This window comes from Dendrobates tinctorius, unplaced genomic scaffold, assembly GCF_039654945.1.
Source record: "Dendrobates tinctorius isolate UK_male_01 unplaced genomic scaffold, ASM3965494v1 ptg000010l, whole genome shotgun sequence".
Taxonomy (NCBI): Eukaryota; Metazoa; Chordata; class Amphibia; order Anura; family Dendrobatidae; genus Dendrobates; species Dendrobates tinctorius.
In genome coordinates this window covers 14,648,230-14,665,845 of record NW_027361678.1, presented here as the reverse complement: position 1 = coordinate 14,665,845, position 17,616 = coordinate 14,648,230, and the positions used below count along the sequence as shown (strand labels likewise).

At 48.7% G+C, this 17,616-nt stretch overlaps 1 protein-coding gene across 8 annotated transcripts in view; it reads left to right on the top strand.

Annotated features, from left to right (window-relative positions):
- Positions 1-8,273: 8,273 nt before the first annotated feature.
- LOC141099441 (choline/ethanolamine transporter flvcr2a-like) overlaps positions 8,274-17,616 on the top strand; it is a 22,216-nt gene continuing 12,873 nt past the window's right edge. For 2 of the 8 annotated variants that reach the window (XM_073587608.1, XM_073587606.1), the window contains exons 1-2: positions 8,284-9,150; positions 9,385-9,526. In XM_073587608.1, the coding sequence (XP_073443709.1) occupies positions 8,593-9,150; positions 9,385-9,526 (700 nt within the window). In that variant the 5' untranslated portion in view covers positions 8,284-8,592. Of the gene's footprint in view, positions 9,151-9,384; positions 9,527-17,616 lie in introns of all 8 variants that reach the window. The other 6 variants (XM_073587601.1, XM_073587602.1, XM_073587604.1 and 3 more) reach the window with 6 other exon arrangements.

The window sequence follows — 17,616 nt, the reverse complement described above, 5'->3', positions numbered from 1 at the left end:
TTGCAACAGTCTCTTTATCAGTGTCCTGCCATGCTTTCACTTCTCTCTGCGCTGCACCCGTTAGCTGTCCAATCAGGATATTCACTTTCTGGTTTTCAGACAGAGGGTAGACTTTAAACAAACTGCACAGTCTCTCTTTAAATTCACTCAGGGTATGTGACTCACCCGAGTACTGCGGTAGCCAGGCCGCTCCCGGTATGTAGGGCATAGACAGCGGCATTATGGGGACCGCTGCGGCGGGCGCTCCTCCTTGCGGCGCGGCCGGGTTGGCGGCGGCGTCCGCCGCTGCATTGCCTTGTGGTGCGGACATTCTCTTCCTCCCCCCTAGTTAACGTTAGCCAGGGCCGGGGGATGTGTGAGCTCACCGGAAGCCGCTTCGCAGGCCCGATGCTCCGGGCTGTAGGCCTCAGGTCCTCCCCTTCTCGCGCGCTGTCCTCTCTTCCCGCGCGGCACTTCACTTCTTCGCGCTCTGTGGCAGGCTCTGCCCACGAAGGCCTGCCCCTTCTTTCCGCACGCGCCAAGCAGCACAGCAATGGCGGCAACTGGCGCCAATTTCGCACACAGTCTTTTACACAAACACAGTCTATGGCACACAGGACCCGGGAGGTACCGGGCTCCATAATCCTGTTCGTGATGCCAAATTGGGTCGCCCTCCCAGGGCTGTGGGGTACTCGGTACCGGGCCGGTGTCAGTGGGATGTGTCACAGCAGCGGTGACCCGGACCGTGGCCCTGGGCGCCCAAGTAATAGGAAGATGTGAATGGTGGAATGTAGTTAGATGAATAGTTTGTGACACCACCTGTGGTGCTCGACAAGGGAGTTGTTAAGCCGACGCTGCATGCAGATCCGCTGGGACTGATGGTATGGTGCAGCAAAGATGTAAAAGCTCTCCACAGGTGAAGCTATAGTCCCAAGGCAGTGTAGATGTGGTTGGCACGGGGATATAGCAGTGCCGGAAAGGTAGGAAGCAGGCAAGACACAGCGGGGTGCAATTTCTGTACCTTTACTTGATAACTGTAGTCCAGGGTCCTGATTACAGATGGTATTGGAGCAGGCTAGTGTTATGAATGGGTCACCGAGGAGGAAAAAAACAAAACAAAACAAGCTAAGCCACAGAAAACCAGAGAAGTTGGTAACTATGCAGATTGCAGATCCCTGATCTTACCACACAACTAGCAGTAGCCGTGGAGCGTGCCTACGATGTTCCTAGATGCCTCGTCACGGCCGGAGGACTACATAAGCCTAAAGCAAGAAAAGGGAAAACTAACTGCCCCAGAGCAGACCCCAAAGGAATAGATAGCCCCCACACATGTATTGACGGTGAAACAAGATGAAGGCACAAACACAGGCAGGAAAATAGGCTGAGCAAACGATGGGGCCCAAACTAACAGGAAAGGAAAGGCAAGTCACTATCTGCAACCTGCAAAAAACCCTAGAAAAATAATGTCCAACACTTCTGATAGCAAAATTAACCCTGAAGTCACTAGACTTCTCCCACTATATCAGCACTCTGGAATATTCTGAGACAGAACAAAAAGAGACCGAACTAGTAAGGGACAAAAAGCCAATTGGCAAAATACTGATAAATAAGAGTGGAAATTCAGCTCAGCCCCCAGCCGGGGATGGCAGACTATACAAAAAACTGAATAGACCAACAAAATCAAGTGTAAAGATTAGCAGAAAAACTTAGCTTTAGATGACTGGAACAGAGCTGAAAACCAAGAGCTGACAAGCCAGTAGGAATCACCAGCAACTGAATAGGGCATCAGCTGTCTTAAATCCAATCTGAGAATCCTGAGATCCAATCAATATCCTCATTCTCAGGTGGCAGATCTCCACCGATCAAACCAGCCGTACCACCTCCCATCACCACCAGAGGCAGTCCAGAAGGGGAACTCACAACTGGTGAGAATGAACTCACAACAGGCTAGCCTGGAAGCAATTCAGGGATTCTCTCTCAGCAGACAGGCTGTGCAGTCTCCTTACTAGCGCTTGTCTGCGGGATCTCCAGTACCGAGTTACACTGAAGTTCCTCCTGTCAGATGTTCTCAAGAAACTCACTTGCACGGCAGACAGCTGTAACCTATCTCAGGGACTCTCTACTCCTAAGTCCCGGCTCTCTATCCAAGCTGCTGTTGTGCCCTCAAGTCTTAGATGGGAGTAGGGCATTTACAGCCTCCTACTCCTCTGGTGTCTGTTGCAGGACCGTAAGTATCCGTACAACCGTGGAGACCAGGCTCCTGGGGGTGCCACCATCAGACGCTCCGGTGGTGAAATGGAGAAGCGGCAATATGTGTCACTCCTTCTGATGAGGTGTCCAATTCGTTCCACCAATAAATCAAAGTTCTCCATTTTCATCCTAACATATGAGAAACATTTCTCAGGGTTTCCTCTTAGCTCCATGTAAAGTGTAGAATACACCCAGGGCTGCACCTATAATGAGGCCATTTGAGCCTGTGGCTCAGGCGGCAGACAGCTGCTGTGCACAGAGGGTGGCAGTATGCGCTCCTCTACTTGCAGCACCTACAATTTAGCCTCTACACGCTGGTGCTGCTGATAGCGTGCAAAGGCTTGTAATTGATGAGGCCACAGGAGAGAAGGCGTCAGGGCCCCTGATCATGTGACCCCTGACTCCTCCCCTCCTGTGACCTCATCACAGGTCCTGTGCTGTGCGCATCAGCCCTCGGTCTGTAGATCATCTCCGTCCCTCCTCTGCCACTATGTTCTATTCTCTGCCACACTTGACCTGTGATGAGGTCATAGGAGGGGAGGAGTCGAAGTCACATGATCAGGGGCCTCAGTTTACGCAAGACTGCTGTGCTGGTTGTCATCGTGCTGAATGAGGGAAGACTGTACGTTTACGTATGTGTGGGGTCAGGAGGGGTTTACAGGGTGGATGTAGCAGAGCCGTGTGTGCACGAGGTGTATGGAGCAGAGCCGTGTGTGCGAGGTGTATACGGAGCAGAGCCGTGTGTGTGTGAGGTGTACAGAGCGGAGCCGTGTGTGCGCGAGGTGTATGGAGCGGAGCCGTGTGTGAGGTGTATGGAGCAGAGCCGTGTGTGTGCGAGGTGTATGGAGCAGAGCCGTGTGTACGAGGTGTACGGAGCGGAGCCGTGCGTGGTGAATGGAGCGGAGCCGTGCGTGGTGTACGGAGCGGAGCCGTGTGTGTGCAAGGTGCACGGAGCAGAGCCATGTGTGTGTGAGGTGTACGGAGCGGAGCCGTGTCTGTGCGAGGAGTACGGAGCGGAGCCGTGTGTGCGTGCAAGGTGTACGGAGCAGAGCCATGTGTGTACAAGGTGTACGGAGCGGAGCCATGTGTGTAAGAGGTGGAGGTGTACGGCGCAGAGCCGTATGTGTGCAAGGTGTACGGAGCAGAGCCGTGTGTGTGCGGTGTACGGAGCTGAGCCGTGCGTGTACGAGGTGTACGGAGCGGAGCTGTACGTGTACGATGTGTACAGAGCGGAGCCGTGCGTGTGCGAGGTGCACGGAGCAGAGCCGTGTGTGTACGAGGTGTACGGAGCAGAGCCGTGTGTGTGCAAGGTGTACGGAGCGGAGCCGTGCGTGTGCGAGGTGTACGGAGCGGAGCCGTGCGTGTGCAAGGTGTACGGAGCGGAGCCGTGTGTGCGAGGTGTACGGAGCGGAGCCGTGTGTGTGCGAGGTGTACGGAGCGGAGCCGTGTGTGTGCGAGGTGTACGGAGTGAAGGTGTGTGTGTGCAAGGTGTATGGAGCAGAGCCATGTGTGTGCAAGGTGTACGGTGCGGAGCCATGTGTGTACGAGGTGTACGGAGCAGAGCTGTTTGTGTGCGAGGTGTACGGAGCTGAGCTGTGTGAGTACGGGGTGTACGGAGCGGAGCCGCACGTGTGCGAGGTGTACGAAGCAGAGCCGTGTGTGCAAGGTGTACGAAGTGGAGCTGTATGTGTGCGAGGTGTACAGAGCGGAGTCGCACGTGTGCGAGGTGTATGGAGCAGACCCATGTGTACAAGTTGTTCGGAGAGGAGCTGCGTGTGTGCAAGGTGTACGGAGCGGAGCCCCGCGTGTACGGGTTGTACGGAGTGGAGCTGTGTGTATGGGGCGTACAAAACGGAGCCCTGTGTGTATGAAGTGTATGGAGCTGAGCCGTGTGTGTACGGAGTGGAGCCGCGTGTATGGAGCGGAGCCACGCGTGTACGGGTTGTACGGAGTGGAGCTGTGTGTGTATGGGGCGAACAAAACGGAGCCCTGTGTGTACAAAGTGTACAGAGCTGAGCCGTGGGTGCGCAGAGCAGAGCCGTGTGTGTATGGAGCGGAGTGGAGCCACGTGTGTATGGAGTGGAACCGCGTGTGTACGAGGTGTAGGGAGCAAAGCCGCATGTGTACAAGGTTTACAGAGGGGAGCCATGTGTGTACAAGGTGTACAGAGTGTGGTCACGTGTGTAAAAGGTGTACTGAGCAGAGCCGCATGTGTACAAGGTTTACGGAGTGGAGCCATGTGTGTACTGAGTGGAGCCGTGTGTGTGCGAGGAATAAAAAGCGGAACCGTGTGTGTATGTGGTGTGCGGAGCCATACGTGTACAAGGTGTATGGTGGGGAGCATCCATACCTCCCAGTGGGACAGTCCCGATTTTGAGAGAGAGTCTGCCCCTCGGCCGGGAGCTTACTTTTCCCGCGGACACAGGAGTACATGGCGGAGCCCCGAGGAGCACTTTAAAATTCACAAATGACGTTCCACTGGAAGTGACGTGCTAGAAGCTGACCGGAAATGAGGTAATTTCGGGAGGAGATTGTGACGGAACCATGGAGGCACTTCAGGGAATGCTTCAGATCCATCACCGTGTCCTCCGACAGCGTGGACAGCGGGATCGCCTTGGACTCGGGGATGCCGGCCATGTGAGCGGATCATGATATGTCCTGCATCGGGAGGCTCAGGTGAGCACTACAATGGGAGCCGGGCTGCTATAGTATCTTTATAGAATCTTTCTTTCTCTCTCTAAGTTTTCTTTCCTCTCTCTCTTCTTTCTTTCTCTCTGTTCTTTCTTTCTTTTCCCTCTTCCTTTATCTCTTTCTCTCCCTTTCTCTCTGTTCTTTCTTTTTTCCCCTTTCTTTCTCTAATCTTCTTTTTTCTTTCTCTCTCTGTTCTTTCTTTCTCTCTCTCTGTTCTTCCTTTCTCTCTGTTTTTCCTTTCTCTCTCTGTTCTTTCTCTGTTCTCTTTCTTTCCCCTCATTCTTTGTGTCTCTCTGTTCTTTCTTTCCTCTCTTTCTCTGTTCTTTCTCTCTCTGTTCTCTTTCTTTCCCATCTTTCTCTCCCATCTTTCTTTCTTTATTCTTTCTTTCCCCTATTTCTCTCTCTCTGTTTTTTATTTCTTTCCCCTCTCTTTCTTTCCCCTTTCTTTCTCTCGTTTCTCTCTTTCCCCTCTTTCTTTCTCTCTCCCTCTGTGCATTCTTTCCCCTCTTTCTTTTTTTTCTCTCTCTCGCTGTTTTTTTCTGTCCCCTCTTTCTTTCTTTCTTTCTCTGTTGTTTCTTTCTTTCCCCCCTTTCTTTTTTTCTCTGTTCTTTTTTCTGTCCCCTTTTTTTCTCTCTCTGTTCTTTTTTTCCGTCCCCTTTCTCTCTCTATTCTTTCTTTCTTTCCCCTCTTTCTTTCTCTCTGTTTTTTTTCTCTCTCTCTGTTCTTTCTTTCTTTTCCTCAGTACCAGTCAGTGTGCTCACAGTACCGGTAGAATGAGGGGTAGGAAACTAGGTGGCACTGGTCACATTGAGCCTTTCATACTTTTTACTGGTGTATAATCATATGCCCTGAGCACCCTCATAAAGTGGGCCAGCCCCAGACAACAGGGTACAAACAAATCAATATTACTATCAGTCCAAGTGGACAATTATATACATAAAGTTAATGATGTCCCTGTGCCAAGCAGTGTGGAGGATCAGAATACACTGAGCTGAGGAGACCAGTGCAGCGGGGTATGGTGAGAATTATATGGTGCCCATTATGCTGTATGAAGTAATATATGTGGCCCATTATGCTATATGAAGGAATATATGTGGCCCAATATACTGTATGGAGCATTACATGGGGCCCATAATACTGTATGGAGCATTATGTGGGGATAGGGGATGACTTTGTTGTGGATCTGACCGCTGGGACCCCCATGATCCTAGGAAACGTAGCTTTGAAGAGCACCATGTAAATGGAGCTGTGGTCAATCATACGCACTGTGGTGCCATTCACATGTGGCACTTCAAATAACTCCTTTAAGAGAGTGATGAGGGGCCGACAAAGTATAGCAAAAATTCACTGATTGGGGCTGATGAGTGTTATAGTTTGTGGGCTGGTGGGATTTGTGTGGCAGGGCTGCATTTTTGTCCCAGTCCGGCAGTCTGGTGCCAGGCCTATTACTGCCAGTAATGATCCTTTTTCTGGATACTTCTGTGTTGTTCTTGTATGTGCGTGTGACAGCGCTGACATCCTTGTGTTTGGACACCTTTTTTTTCTATTTATCTAAATCAAAATGTCTACTATTGCACTGTTTTACAATATAGATATAAAAATTTACTTTGTGTGCAGGGGGGAGGGGGGGCGTCATTTTGCTGTTCGCCTCAGGCAGCAGAGAGGCTAGGTTCACCCCTAAATACACCCCTCGCGTCATTCTCTTGGGCTGTGATGGGGTGGTTCCACAAACGTCGTTGGCGATTACGCATGATACGCTGCTGTCTCTCTCGTTCTCCTTCTCCAGAACAATCGCTTTCAAACAATTCGCCTCAACAGTGAAATCCACCAAATTCTTCAGAATGTTTCCTATCACAGCATCCATCTTCACCAGCAACACACTTGATCCTATCTCTAACCTGCACTTGCTCCTCAACAACCTGTCAAAGATGGGCTGTAGGAACACTGTAAATATAGGTTTTCAGTAGCCAATCATGCTTTGGGGCACCCCCATGGGCATTTTTAAAAACCGGATCCGTCGTAATCCGTCGTAAAACGGACAAAAAAACTGACGAAATGGATGAAATGGATCCAGTTTTCTGCCGGATTAGTCTAGCGGATCCGGCAGAAAACCAGATTCGTTTCATCTGTTTTTACATAATTAGAGCCGGATCCGGCGTGCCGGCGACACGCAGGATTGCGCCTGACAGCAAAAAACTGATGTGTGAAAGTACCCTTACCTGGCCGCGCTCCTGCGGCGAAGCTCACCCAATGCAGCTAAAGCACTCACTCGCCTCCGATTGACTGGCGGCAGTTAATTATTGGCATGCGGGCCTGAGCCCGCATGTCAATAGCGTTCAACTTCCGCAGCCCCGCTAAGGGCCCAGTTTAGCCTGTCAGTCAGGGCAGTAATGCCCTGATGGCGGCCCTGGTTGCAGTCACTGTGTACATACATTATATTACTGATCCTGAGTTACATCCTGTATTATACCCCAGAGCTGCACTCACTATTCTGCTGGTGCAGTCATTGTGTACATACCTTACATTACTAATCCTGAGTTACCTCCTGTATTACACTCCAGAGCTGCACTCACTATTCTGCTGGTGCAGTTACTGTGAACTTACATTACATTACTGATCCTGACTAACATCATGTATTATATCCCTGAGCTGCACTCACTATTCACTGAGTACATTACTGATCCTGAGTCCTGTATTAAGCTATGTTCACATGTTGCGTCTATGCAGCGGGCTTTGTTATTTTATGGAAATGTATTACTCCAGAGCAGCACTCAATACTTGCTGTAGGAAACTAGTTGGAGTTTGGGGGCGTGGTCACCTGAGGACTTCTACAGCTGGCAGTTGAATAAGTTACCTTTCATGGGCGTGGCTGTAGTTGCCACTTGTTATAGTCTCCTGTAACTGCAGACCAATCAGTGTTGAGGGCGGGGTCATGGTGTGGGAAACTAAAACTTTTAAGTGGTGAAACCAGAAGGAGACACCGGAGCACAGAGAGGGAGAGTCCGGGGCATAGAGCAGAGATACGGGAGCCTGGAGTGCAGAGTCCAGAGCACAGAGATCGGAGAATCAGGGGGAGAGAGCGAAGAGACCGGTGGAGAGACTGGAGCGCAGAAACCGGGGCAGCAGTGGGGATCTGATTCCAGTTAACATGCAGAAAATAAGAGGAAGACAAAACATGTGATACCGACCACAGAGAGGAAGGGACGTGACAGAGAGGTCTGTAGAGGCTGCCTGCTAGAGGGGACCCGTGGGGGCTGCGCGTGCTAGAGGGGACCCGTGGGGGCTGCGCGTGCTAGAGGGGACCCGTGGGGGCTGCACGTGCTAGAGGGGACCCGTGGGGGCTGCGCGTGCTAGAGGGGACCCGTAGAGGCTGAGCGTGCTGGAGGGGACCCGTAGAGGCTGAGCGTGCTGGAGGGGACCCGTAGAGGCTGCCTGCTAGAGGGGACCCGTAGAGGATGCCACATACAGAAGGCCTATAGAGACTGCCAGAGGAGAGTCTGTCACCTATACACGCTGTCAGACTGTGAACCCGTGTCAGAGGAGGTGAGGCAAACAATGGCGCAGACTGTCACCTATAAAGGAGAGGCTTGCAGTAATGATAGACTGTGTGAGTGGGCTTGCTTGCAGTGACTGTCAGCTCTTGTGTCCAGTGATATCACAAGCTGCGCAGTAATGGTGACAGACGGGCTCTCGGAGGGAGATCTGCAGCCTGGAAGTGATGGATCAGAAAAGCAATCTGCTGTTAAGCGGATCTCCAATGGGGCGGGTATACAGCCGGAAGAGAGTCATGTGACTAAGCTGTACGGCCGGCGCTGGCCGATGGTGCTGCTCTTCAGCGCCTACTCGCTGTGTAATGCCTTCCAGTGGCTGCAGTACGGGATCATCAGTAATATCTTCATTGACTACTATGGCGTCAGCAGCCTTGCCATCGACTGGCTGTCCATGGCTTACATGCTGGCCTACATCCCGCTCATATTCCCCGTGACCTGGCTGCTGGACACTCGTGGCCTGCGGCTGATTGCACTGGTTGGATCAGGACTCAACTGTCTTGGCGCCTGGATAAAGACGGCCAGTGCCCGGCCGGATCTGTATGGCATCACGCTCTTTGGACAGTTAATATGTGCGATGGCGCAAGTCTTCATCCTGGGAATGCCAGCACACATTGCGTCCGTGTGGTTCAGCTCCACCGAAGTCTCCACCGCCTGCTCTGTTGGAGTTTTTGGCATTCAGGTATGATCTTCATGGGATGTCATCCAAAGAATATCATTATGTAATAGATGTGACACATTGCCAGTCATGGTAGGAGACGGCAATATCCAGTGCAGTCCTGTGACTGCGCCCATTACATGGCTTATCTAATTCTGTCCACCATGCTGCATCTTGCTACGTCTTTTCATCTACCAACATGTGCTGTGTTGTCCACTATTTCTGCAGCGTACAGATGATCTGTTCTCTGTTTTACAGCTCGGGGTGGCAGTGGGTTTCCTTTTACCACCTGTCCTGGTTCCCAACATAGAATATAAAGAGAAGCTCTCACATCACATTAGTATCATGTTCTACGGGACGGCGGTAGCTGCGAGTCTGCTCTTCACCCTGGTAATTTGTGGTGCGCATCATCCAAATCTTAATTACAGGAAAAGAAGATAGAAGACAAAAATGTAGTGTAGACTGTGTATAGACACAGGAATGGTAGATACTGGGCAGGATGGAGGTGTAGTGTAGAGCTGTGTGCACACTACAGGAATAGTAGATGTAGGACAGGATAGAGGTGTAGTGTAGCGCTTTTGTGTATTGCACTGGAATAGTAGATGGCAGGCAGGATGGAGGTATAGTGTAGAGCTGTGTGTACAGTACAGGAATAGTAGATGTAGGACAGGATAGAGGTGTAGTGTAGCGCTTTGTGTATTGCACTGGAATAGTAGATGGCAGGCAGGATGGAGGTGTAGTGTAGAGCTGTGTGCACACTACAGAAATAGTAGATGTAGGACAGGATAGAGGTGTAGTGTAGCGCTTTGTGTATTGCACTGGAATAGTAGATGGCAGGCAGGATGGAGGTGTAGTGTAGAGCTGTGTGCACACTACAGGAATAGTAGATGTAGGACAGGATAGAGGTGTAGTGTAGCGCTTTGTGTATTGCACTGGAATAGTAGATGGCAGGCAGGATGGAGGTGTAGTGTAGAGCTGTGTGTACAGTACAGGAATAGTAGATGTAGGACAGGATAGAGGTGTAGTGTAGCGCTTTGTGTATTGCACTGGAATAGTAGATGGCAGGCAGGATGGAGGTGTAGTGTAGAGCTGTGTGCACACTACAGGAATAGTAGATGTAGGACAGGATAGAGGTGTAGTGTAGCGCTTTGTGTATTGCACTGGAATAGTAGATACCAGGCAGGATGGAGGTGTAGTGTAGAGCTGTTTGCACACTACAGGAATAGTAGATGTAGGACAGGATAGAGGTGTAGTGTAGCGCTTTGTGTATTGCACTGGAATAGTAGATGGCAGGCAGGATGGAGGTGTAGTGTAGAGCTGTGTGCACACTACAGGAATAGTAGATGTAGGACAGGATAGAGGTGTAGTGTAGCGCTTTGTGTATTGCACTGGAATAGTAGATACCAGGCAGGATGGAGGTGTAGTTAGAACTGTGTGCACACTACAGGAATAGTAGATGTAGGACAGGATAGAGGTGTAGTGTAGCGCTTTGTGTATTGCACTGGAATAGTAGATACCAGGCAGGATGGAGGTGTAGTGTAGAGCTGTGTGCACACTACAGGAATAGTAGATGTAGGACAGGATAGAGGTGTAGTGTAGCGCTTTGTGTATTGCACTGGAATAGTAGATGGCAGGCAGGATGGAGGTGTAGTGTAGAGCTGTGTGCACACTACAGGAATAGTAGATGTAGGACAGGATAGAGGTGTAGTGTAGCGCTTTGTGTATTGAACTGGAATAGTAGATGGCAGGCAGGATGGAGGTGTAGTGTAGAGCTGTGTGTAAAGGAATATGAGTTGCAGGGTGAAGTGTAGATTCTGTACAGTACAAGAATAGATATTAAGCCGGGGTCACACTGCGTTATAAGCAGTCCGTTGACGGACTGCGTTACACCGCGGTGGAACGCAGTCCATTAACGCCGCCATTGAGCCCCATTGTCGGGCGCATCGCGGTGCATGCCGTAAAGCGGCACGCGTTCGCGATGTGCCGTCATTTGCTGACGGCACCTCGGGCGCGGTCTGCAGCGTCTGAGGCTCCGACACCGCTAGCGCAGATGAATCATCTGTGCTAGCACAGATGATTCATCTGCGCTAGCGGGTATAGCATAACACGATCGTGTTATGCTATACAGTTAGCAGCCCGTCAACGCTATGTGTTGAACAGGCTGCTAAAACGTGATGTGAACCTGGCCTTACAGGACAGGATAGAGGTGTAGCGTATAGTTGTGTGTACAGACAGGAATAGTAGATATTGGGCAGGATGTAGGTGTAGTGTAGTGTAGATAGCATCACTCCCACCATTCCTAGGAGTAAGAAGCACTGAACATGAGCTGCTGAATTTTCATCACTTTATACCTTGTAATGAGTAAACTGTAAGGCAAAACCTGGAAAAAATCAACTCCGTGGAACAGAAAGAGCTGGACGTTAGATTTTTTATGAAAGAGGAAGTGTTCTGTCTCCGGCATTTAATTCATAATCTTTGATTGTCTCTCTGATAATATTTACAGTGATTACTAGTGAATATGCAGAATGTTGAGTTTTTCCATAGATTCTATTGTTTTCATTGTTTCTGGCTCCATCTAGTGACCAGAGTCATAACCGCAGTGTTATTGTGTTATTCTACTTTCACTTCCTGAATCTCTTTTTCCCTCCGTTCCCAGTGCATTCTGGTAAGGTTGCAATGCACCCTGGTAAGCTTTGCAAAGGATTATGGTTAGTCCAGCCCCCATTTTCTCTCCAGTTCTTAATTTTCCCTCAGCCTGCATCCTGGAAGCATCGCATTTCTCTTCACAAGGGGATTGTGACAACATCGCTGGTATGTAATCATGCTTCCAGTATCGAATTTCTGTCCCATATTAGCCTGCCTAGTCAGTTTCCTTTGCTCAGCTACTAGTGCAGATGTTGATTCATAATGTATGTATATATATATATATATTCCAATGTACTCTGTATTGACTGAGTGTATTTATATGTTTGCATTTTAGTTTCACCGCGCCAATATACCATCACGTTTAATAAAGCACAGGTTCAACCTACAGTTTCCTTAATGGACCCAGTATAGCGGTTTAGCTGCCTGTATAAGCTACCTGAAGTCTGCTTCATTTCGTGAGGACAAAACAGGAAGAAATAGAGAATTTAAATGACAAAACAAGAATCTCTTGGAGGACAGACTGCAAACAGGCAGCATTCATCTGACAGCCAGAGACCTGAGCATCCAAAGGTAGGACAATCCTGCAACCCCAAAACAACCTATAGACTTCCTACAAAGTAATCCTCTTAGAAATAAGGATTATAATTACTATATAACCACAAAAATGGAAAACCCAAATTTAGAAGTAAATGAGCAAAGTACATAGCTGGAGACACAGGACACCAGGGGGTCCGACATGGAGACAACACAGGGGCAATAAAGAGCAATAAAGTCAAGAAACAATGAGAGAGAAGCCAGAAACTCTTTTCGCTGATTACACCAAAGAGGAAGATAAAAGAAAAACCAAACTTTTATTCTAAAGCTGGAAACAAAGCTCTTCACCCAAAATCAGACCATCAGATGAGGAGACTCCATGGAGGGGTCCACCGACCCCACACAGACACATGCAGAGCAGAGATATGGATGAGATAAAGACCCTGCTCAGTGCACTATGCAGGAAACTAATGTGACAGGATGGAACCAAGCACATCTACAAAACAGTCAGAAATCAAGTTTGTCCTATACAGCCATACTCATTACAAGGTATATACACACAAGATAAACAGAAAAATGACTTCACTTACAATCAGCAGCTGGAATATTCAGGGTCTCAACACCTAGACCATTGGATGTAAAACAATTGACCCTGACTTTATACAAACACTGAAAAATATAGACATTCAGATCCTCCTGGAAACATGGACCAGAGCCGAAAACGAATCTTTGGTGCCCATCGGATACAGGGAAATCTTTGTCCCTGCCCTGAAAAATAAAAACATCAAACGGGGCCGGAGCTCAGGAGGAATAATGATCTGGTATAATGAGGAGCTCCACCAGTGCATCAAACCGGTGAAGAGAGGAGGCAGCCACATATGGATCAGGATCAGCAGCTCCATCCTCACCTTTCAGTCTGATGTCCACCTCTGCGCCACCTATATACCACCACCAAAGTCCCCCCTACTTCAATCCAGACTGCTTCGAAATCTTACAAAGAGAAGCCGCCCACTATCAGGCCCTGGGCAAAGTTCTCATCTTTGGAGACCTCAATGCAAGAACAGGGAGAGAAAACGACTTCCTGACCACGGATGGGAACATCTACATATTTGGAGCAGAGAATGACAGCCAAGACTCAGTACACACATAGAGAAACAGCTATGACAGTACAGTCAACAAAAGTGGTAAAAAGCTCCTGAAAGTATGTAGAAGTTTAGGACTTCATATTCTTAATGGACGAACCAAAGGAGACTCTTTAGGGAGGTGTACATTAAACTCCCATGTAGGGAGGCGTGTAGTAGATTATGCCATTACAGATATGAACCTGGCAAATATCAGCTCATTTATAGTCACCCCACAAAAGCACCAGTCAGACCACAGCCAACTTCTTCCGTACTTGAAATCTACAGAGAAACCATCCACTCAAAAGTCACGGCAGAGCAGCCTCTTCAACCGGCCTCCATCCTATAAATGGCTCAAAATGTCAGCAATAAAGTATAAAGAGACTCCCAGCAGACCTGAAATACAGCGGATGCTCCACCACTTCTACAACTACGAGTACCAGCCTAACCCGAAGGGTGTGAGTCAAGCTGCAAAAGACCTCAACAATATATTCTATGCAGTGGCCAGACTGTCCGACCTTCAAAAAGTCAACTACAAGAGACCAAAAGAAACACAGATCAATGATTGGTTTGACATTGAATGTAAAGCCGTACGGAAGACCCTGAGAACAACCTCAAACAAGAAACACAGAGACCCCAACCATCCAGGTCTGGGGGAAGCCTATGAAACCATACAAAGGCAGTACAAAACCATCCTCAAGAGGAAGAAGCAGAGTTACATCTCTACCAAGCTTCAACAACTCCAAGATGCCCTCCAAGACAACTCCTTCTGGGAACTATGGAACCACATGGGAACAAAAGACAAGAAAAACAACATCCATATCCAAAATGGCAACATCTGGCTCCAGTACTTCAGAGACCTCTATAAAGACATTCCAAAGGAAGAACTAAGCCAAGAACAGGAAAGCATAACGGCAAAAATAAAAGCAATGGAGGAAAAAGTAAAAAATTTCCAAAACCCCGTGGATACACCTATTACATTACAGGAAGGAGCAGAGAGAATCTCTTCCATAAGATGTAGAAAAGCCGGTGGCCTGGATGGAATCCTACCAGAAATGCTGAAGTACAGCCTACCAGAAATACAGGCTGCAATGGTTAAACTCTTCAATATTGTGCTAAGTGCTGGCTATTTCCCTCGTACCTTGGGAACCAAGGCCTCATCACACCCATCCACAAGAATGGAGACAGGTATGACCCAGCCAACTACAGAGGCATACTGTATGTGTCAGCAGCAACCTAGGAAAACTGTTGAACAGCATCCTGAACAAGAGGATCCTCCGTTTCCTTACGGAGCACAATGTCCTCAGCAAGAGCCAAGCAGGGATCATGCCGAACCACCGCACCACTGACCACATCTATACCCTGCACAGCCTCATTCAGAGACACGTCCACAATACAAAAAACGGGAAGATATACGCCTGTTTTGTGGACTTTAAAAAGGCCTTTTATTCTCTGTGGCACCCAAGCTTATTCCTGAAAGTGTGGGAACGAGGAATAGGAGGAAAGACCTACGATGTTATCAAAAGCTCCTACACCGAGAACCTCTGCAGCATGAGTGTGAACGGTAAAAGAATGGCTTATTTCCAGCAGAGCTGTGGAATCAGACAAGGCTGCAGCCTAAGTCCAACGCTCTTCAACATTTACATCAACGAGCTGGCTACCGCTCTGGAATCTTCCACAGCACCAGGTTTCACCCTCCACGTCGCCCAGGTGAAATTCCTGCTGTATGCAGATGACCTGCTGCTTCTGTCACCGAGAAAGTCCTCCAAGACAACCTGAAAATCTTAGAGAAATTCAGCTCCACCTGGGCACTACCGGTCAACCTAAAGAAAACCAACATCATGGTGTTCCAGAGGAGAAATAGAAAATCAGACCAGCACCCTTCATTTGTCCTCAACAATTTCGCCCTTACAGGAAAGGGCAAATATACCTACCTGGGCCTAGAGATTCACCAGTCAGGGAACTTCAAACAAGCCATGAAGACCCTGAAAGACAAGGCCTGCAAAACCTTCTATGGCATCCGAAGGAAACGCTACCATCTGAAGCCACCAGTGAGGGTCTGGTTAAAAATCTTTGATTCTATCATCGCCCCAATCCTCCTGTATGGCAGCGAAGTCTGGGGTCCTCACACCTACCCAGACTGGTCAAGGTGGGATTCCAGCCCAACAGAAATATTCCACCTGGAATTCTGCAAGCATCTTCTCCAAGTCCATCAGAGCACCTCCAACAGTGCTTGCCGGGCCGAGCTGGGCAGATTCCCTCTACACCTAACGGCTCTAAAGAGGTCACTGTCATTCCGGGCTCACCTACATAGGAGAAATCCAAGCTCCCATCACCATAAAGCCCTGACACATGTACGTAAAACAGAAAAACCAGGACCCTCGGAACAGCCCACCCAAACCCAACCTGACCAGAACACCAATCACAACAACCTGACAAAAGTCGGAATCAGGAAGATGGTAGACGAAGGCCAGGAGAGGTATGTCAGTTACTGGAAGAACAACATCATCAGCTCACAGAAACTGACCATGTACCGGAGTCTACAGAGAGACTACAGACTGGCCCCATACCTGGAGAAACTCCCGAATGCCAGAGACCGCAAGATCCTGATCCGATATAGACTCAGTGCCCACAATCTGGCCATCGAGGTCGGCCGACACAGGCAGAGCTACAAGCCCAGGGAGAAAAGACTGTGCCAACACTGTGACCAGGAGGCCCTGGAGGACGAAACCCTCTTCCTGCTACACTGCTCCAAATACTCAGCAGTGAGGGACACTCACTTCAGGAGACTCTCACTATTCTGTCCTCACTAATGAACCGGGATTCTTGTAGCTTATACAGGCAGCTAAACCGCTATACCGGGGGTCCAATAAGGAGACTGTAGGTTGAATCTGAATTTTATTGAACATAGAGGTATATTGATGTGGTGAAACTACAAGTAAAACATATAAATACAATCAGTACTGGGTTATTAAGAATACCTAATATACATAACATACATTATCTGCACTAATAGCTAACCAGGGGAGAGCTAACTAAGCAGGGTGATCTAAGACAGGAATTAGATGTGGGAAGCGTGATTACCTACCAGCGATGCTGACACAAGGGGGAAGAGAAATGAGATGTTCCCAGAATGCAGGCTTGATAGAAAATGGAGGACTGGAGGGAAAAATGGGGGCTGGACTAAACCATAATGCTTGGCAAACTTACCCGGGTGCTTTGCAAGCTTTCCCAGGATGCATTGTGAAAAGAGGGAAAATATAGAAGCAAGAATGAAAGTAAATAGACAATGACACTGCAGTTCAGACTCTGGTCACTAGATGGAGCCAAAAACAATGAAAACACTAAATCTATGGCTGAAACTGAACATTATGGATATTCACAGCAAATCATTGTAAATATTATCAAAATAGACAGTCAAAGGTTGTGAATTAAATGTTGGAGACAGAACACTTCCCGTCTGGCATCAAACGGATGTCACTATTCTTATTCTCCGAAGACAACAATAGGACCAGCTCAGTTACTGGTCTGGAGAATGTCTTAAGTTCATCCCCTTTGGCCATCCTAAGTTTGACTTTGCGGACGTTGCCATCTTTACTCGGGAATGTTGCAGTCACTAGTCCAAGTGGCCACTGGTTTCGGTGGGCTTGACAGTCTTTCACAAGGACGAGGTCACCAATCCTCAGATTAGGCCTGGTAGATTGCCACTTCGTCCTTGGCTGCAGGGTAGACAAATACTGTTTGCGCCATCTCTCCCAGAATATATTGGCAAGACTTTGTACCTGTCTCCATTGGCGCTTCTAGAGGTCCTTAGCGTTGAATCCTCCTCGAGGGGCACTGGATAGGCCTGTTTTCTGGGTGAGGAGAGTAGCTGGAGTCATTGTATGAAGTGTAGACACCTGAGGGCGGATTTCAGCACCTGAGTCCTCTCTCACTAGTTCAAAGGTGTCTGGACAACGTTCCTCAGTGTACAATAGTTTTGGTACTGAGAGGAATGCTGTGCTCCCTAGTCGACTTGCATCAACTGCTCTAGTTGCGTGATCTGCAGGATTTTGGCCAGTGGGAATGTAATGCCACTGTTTTGGATAAATGTAGAATCATCTAGTTTCATTGTGGATGTATCTCAGGACTACTTTGCTCTCTGAGTAGAACTTGGCTTGTGTCAGGTCGATATCCATCTCGGATGCGA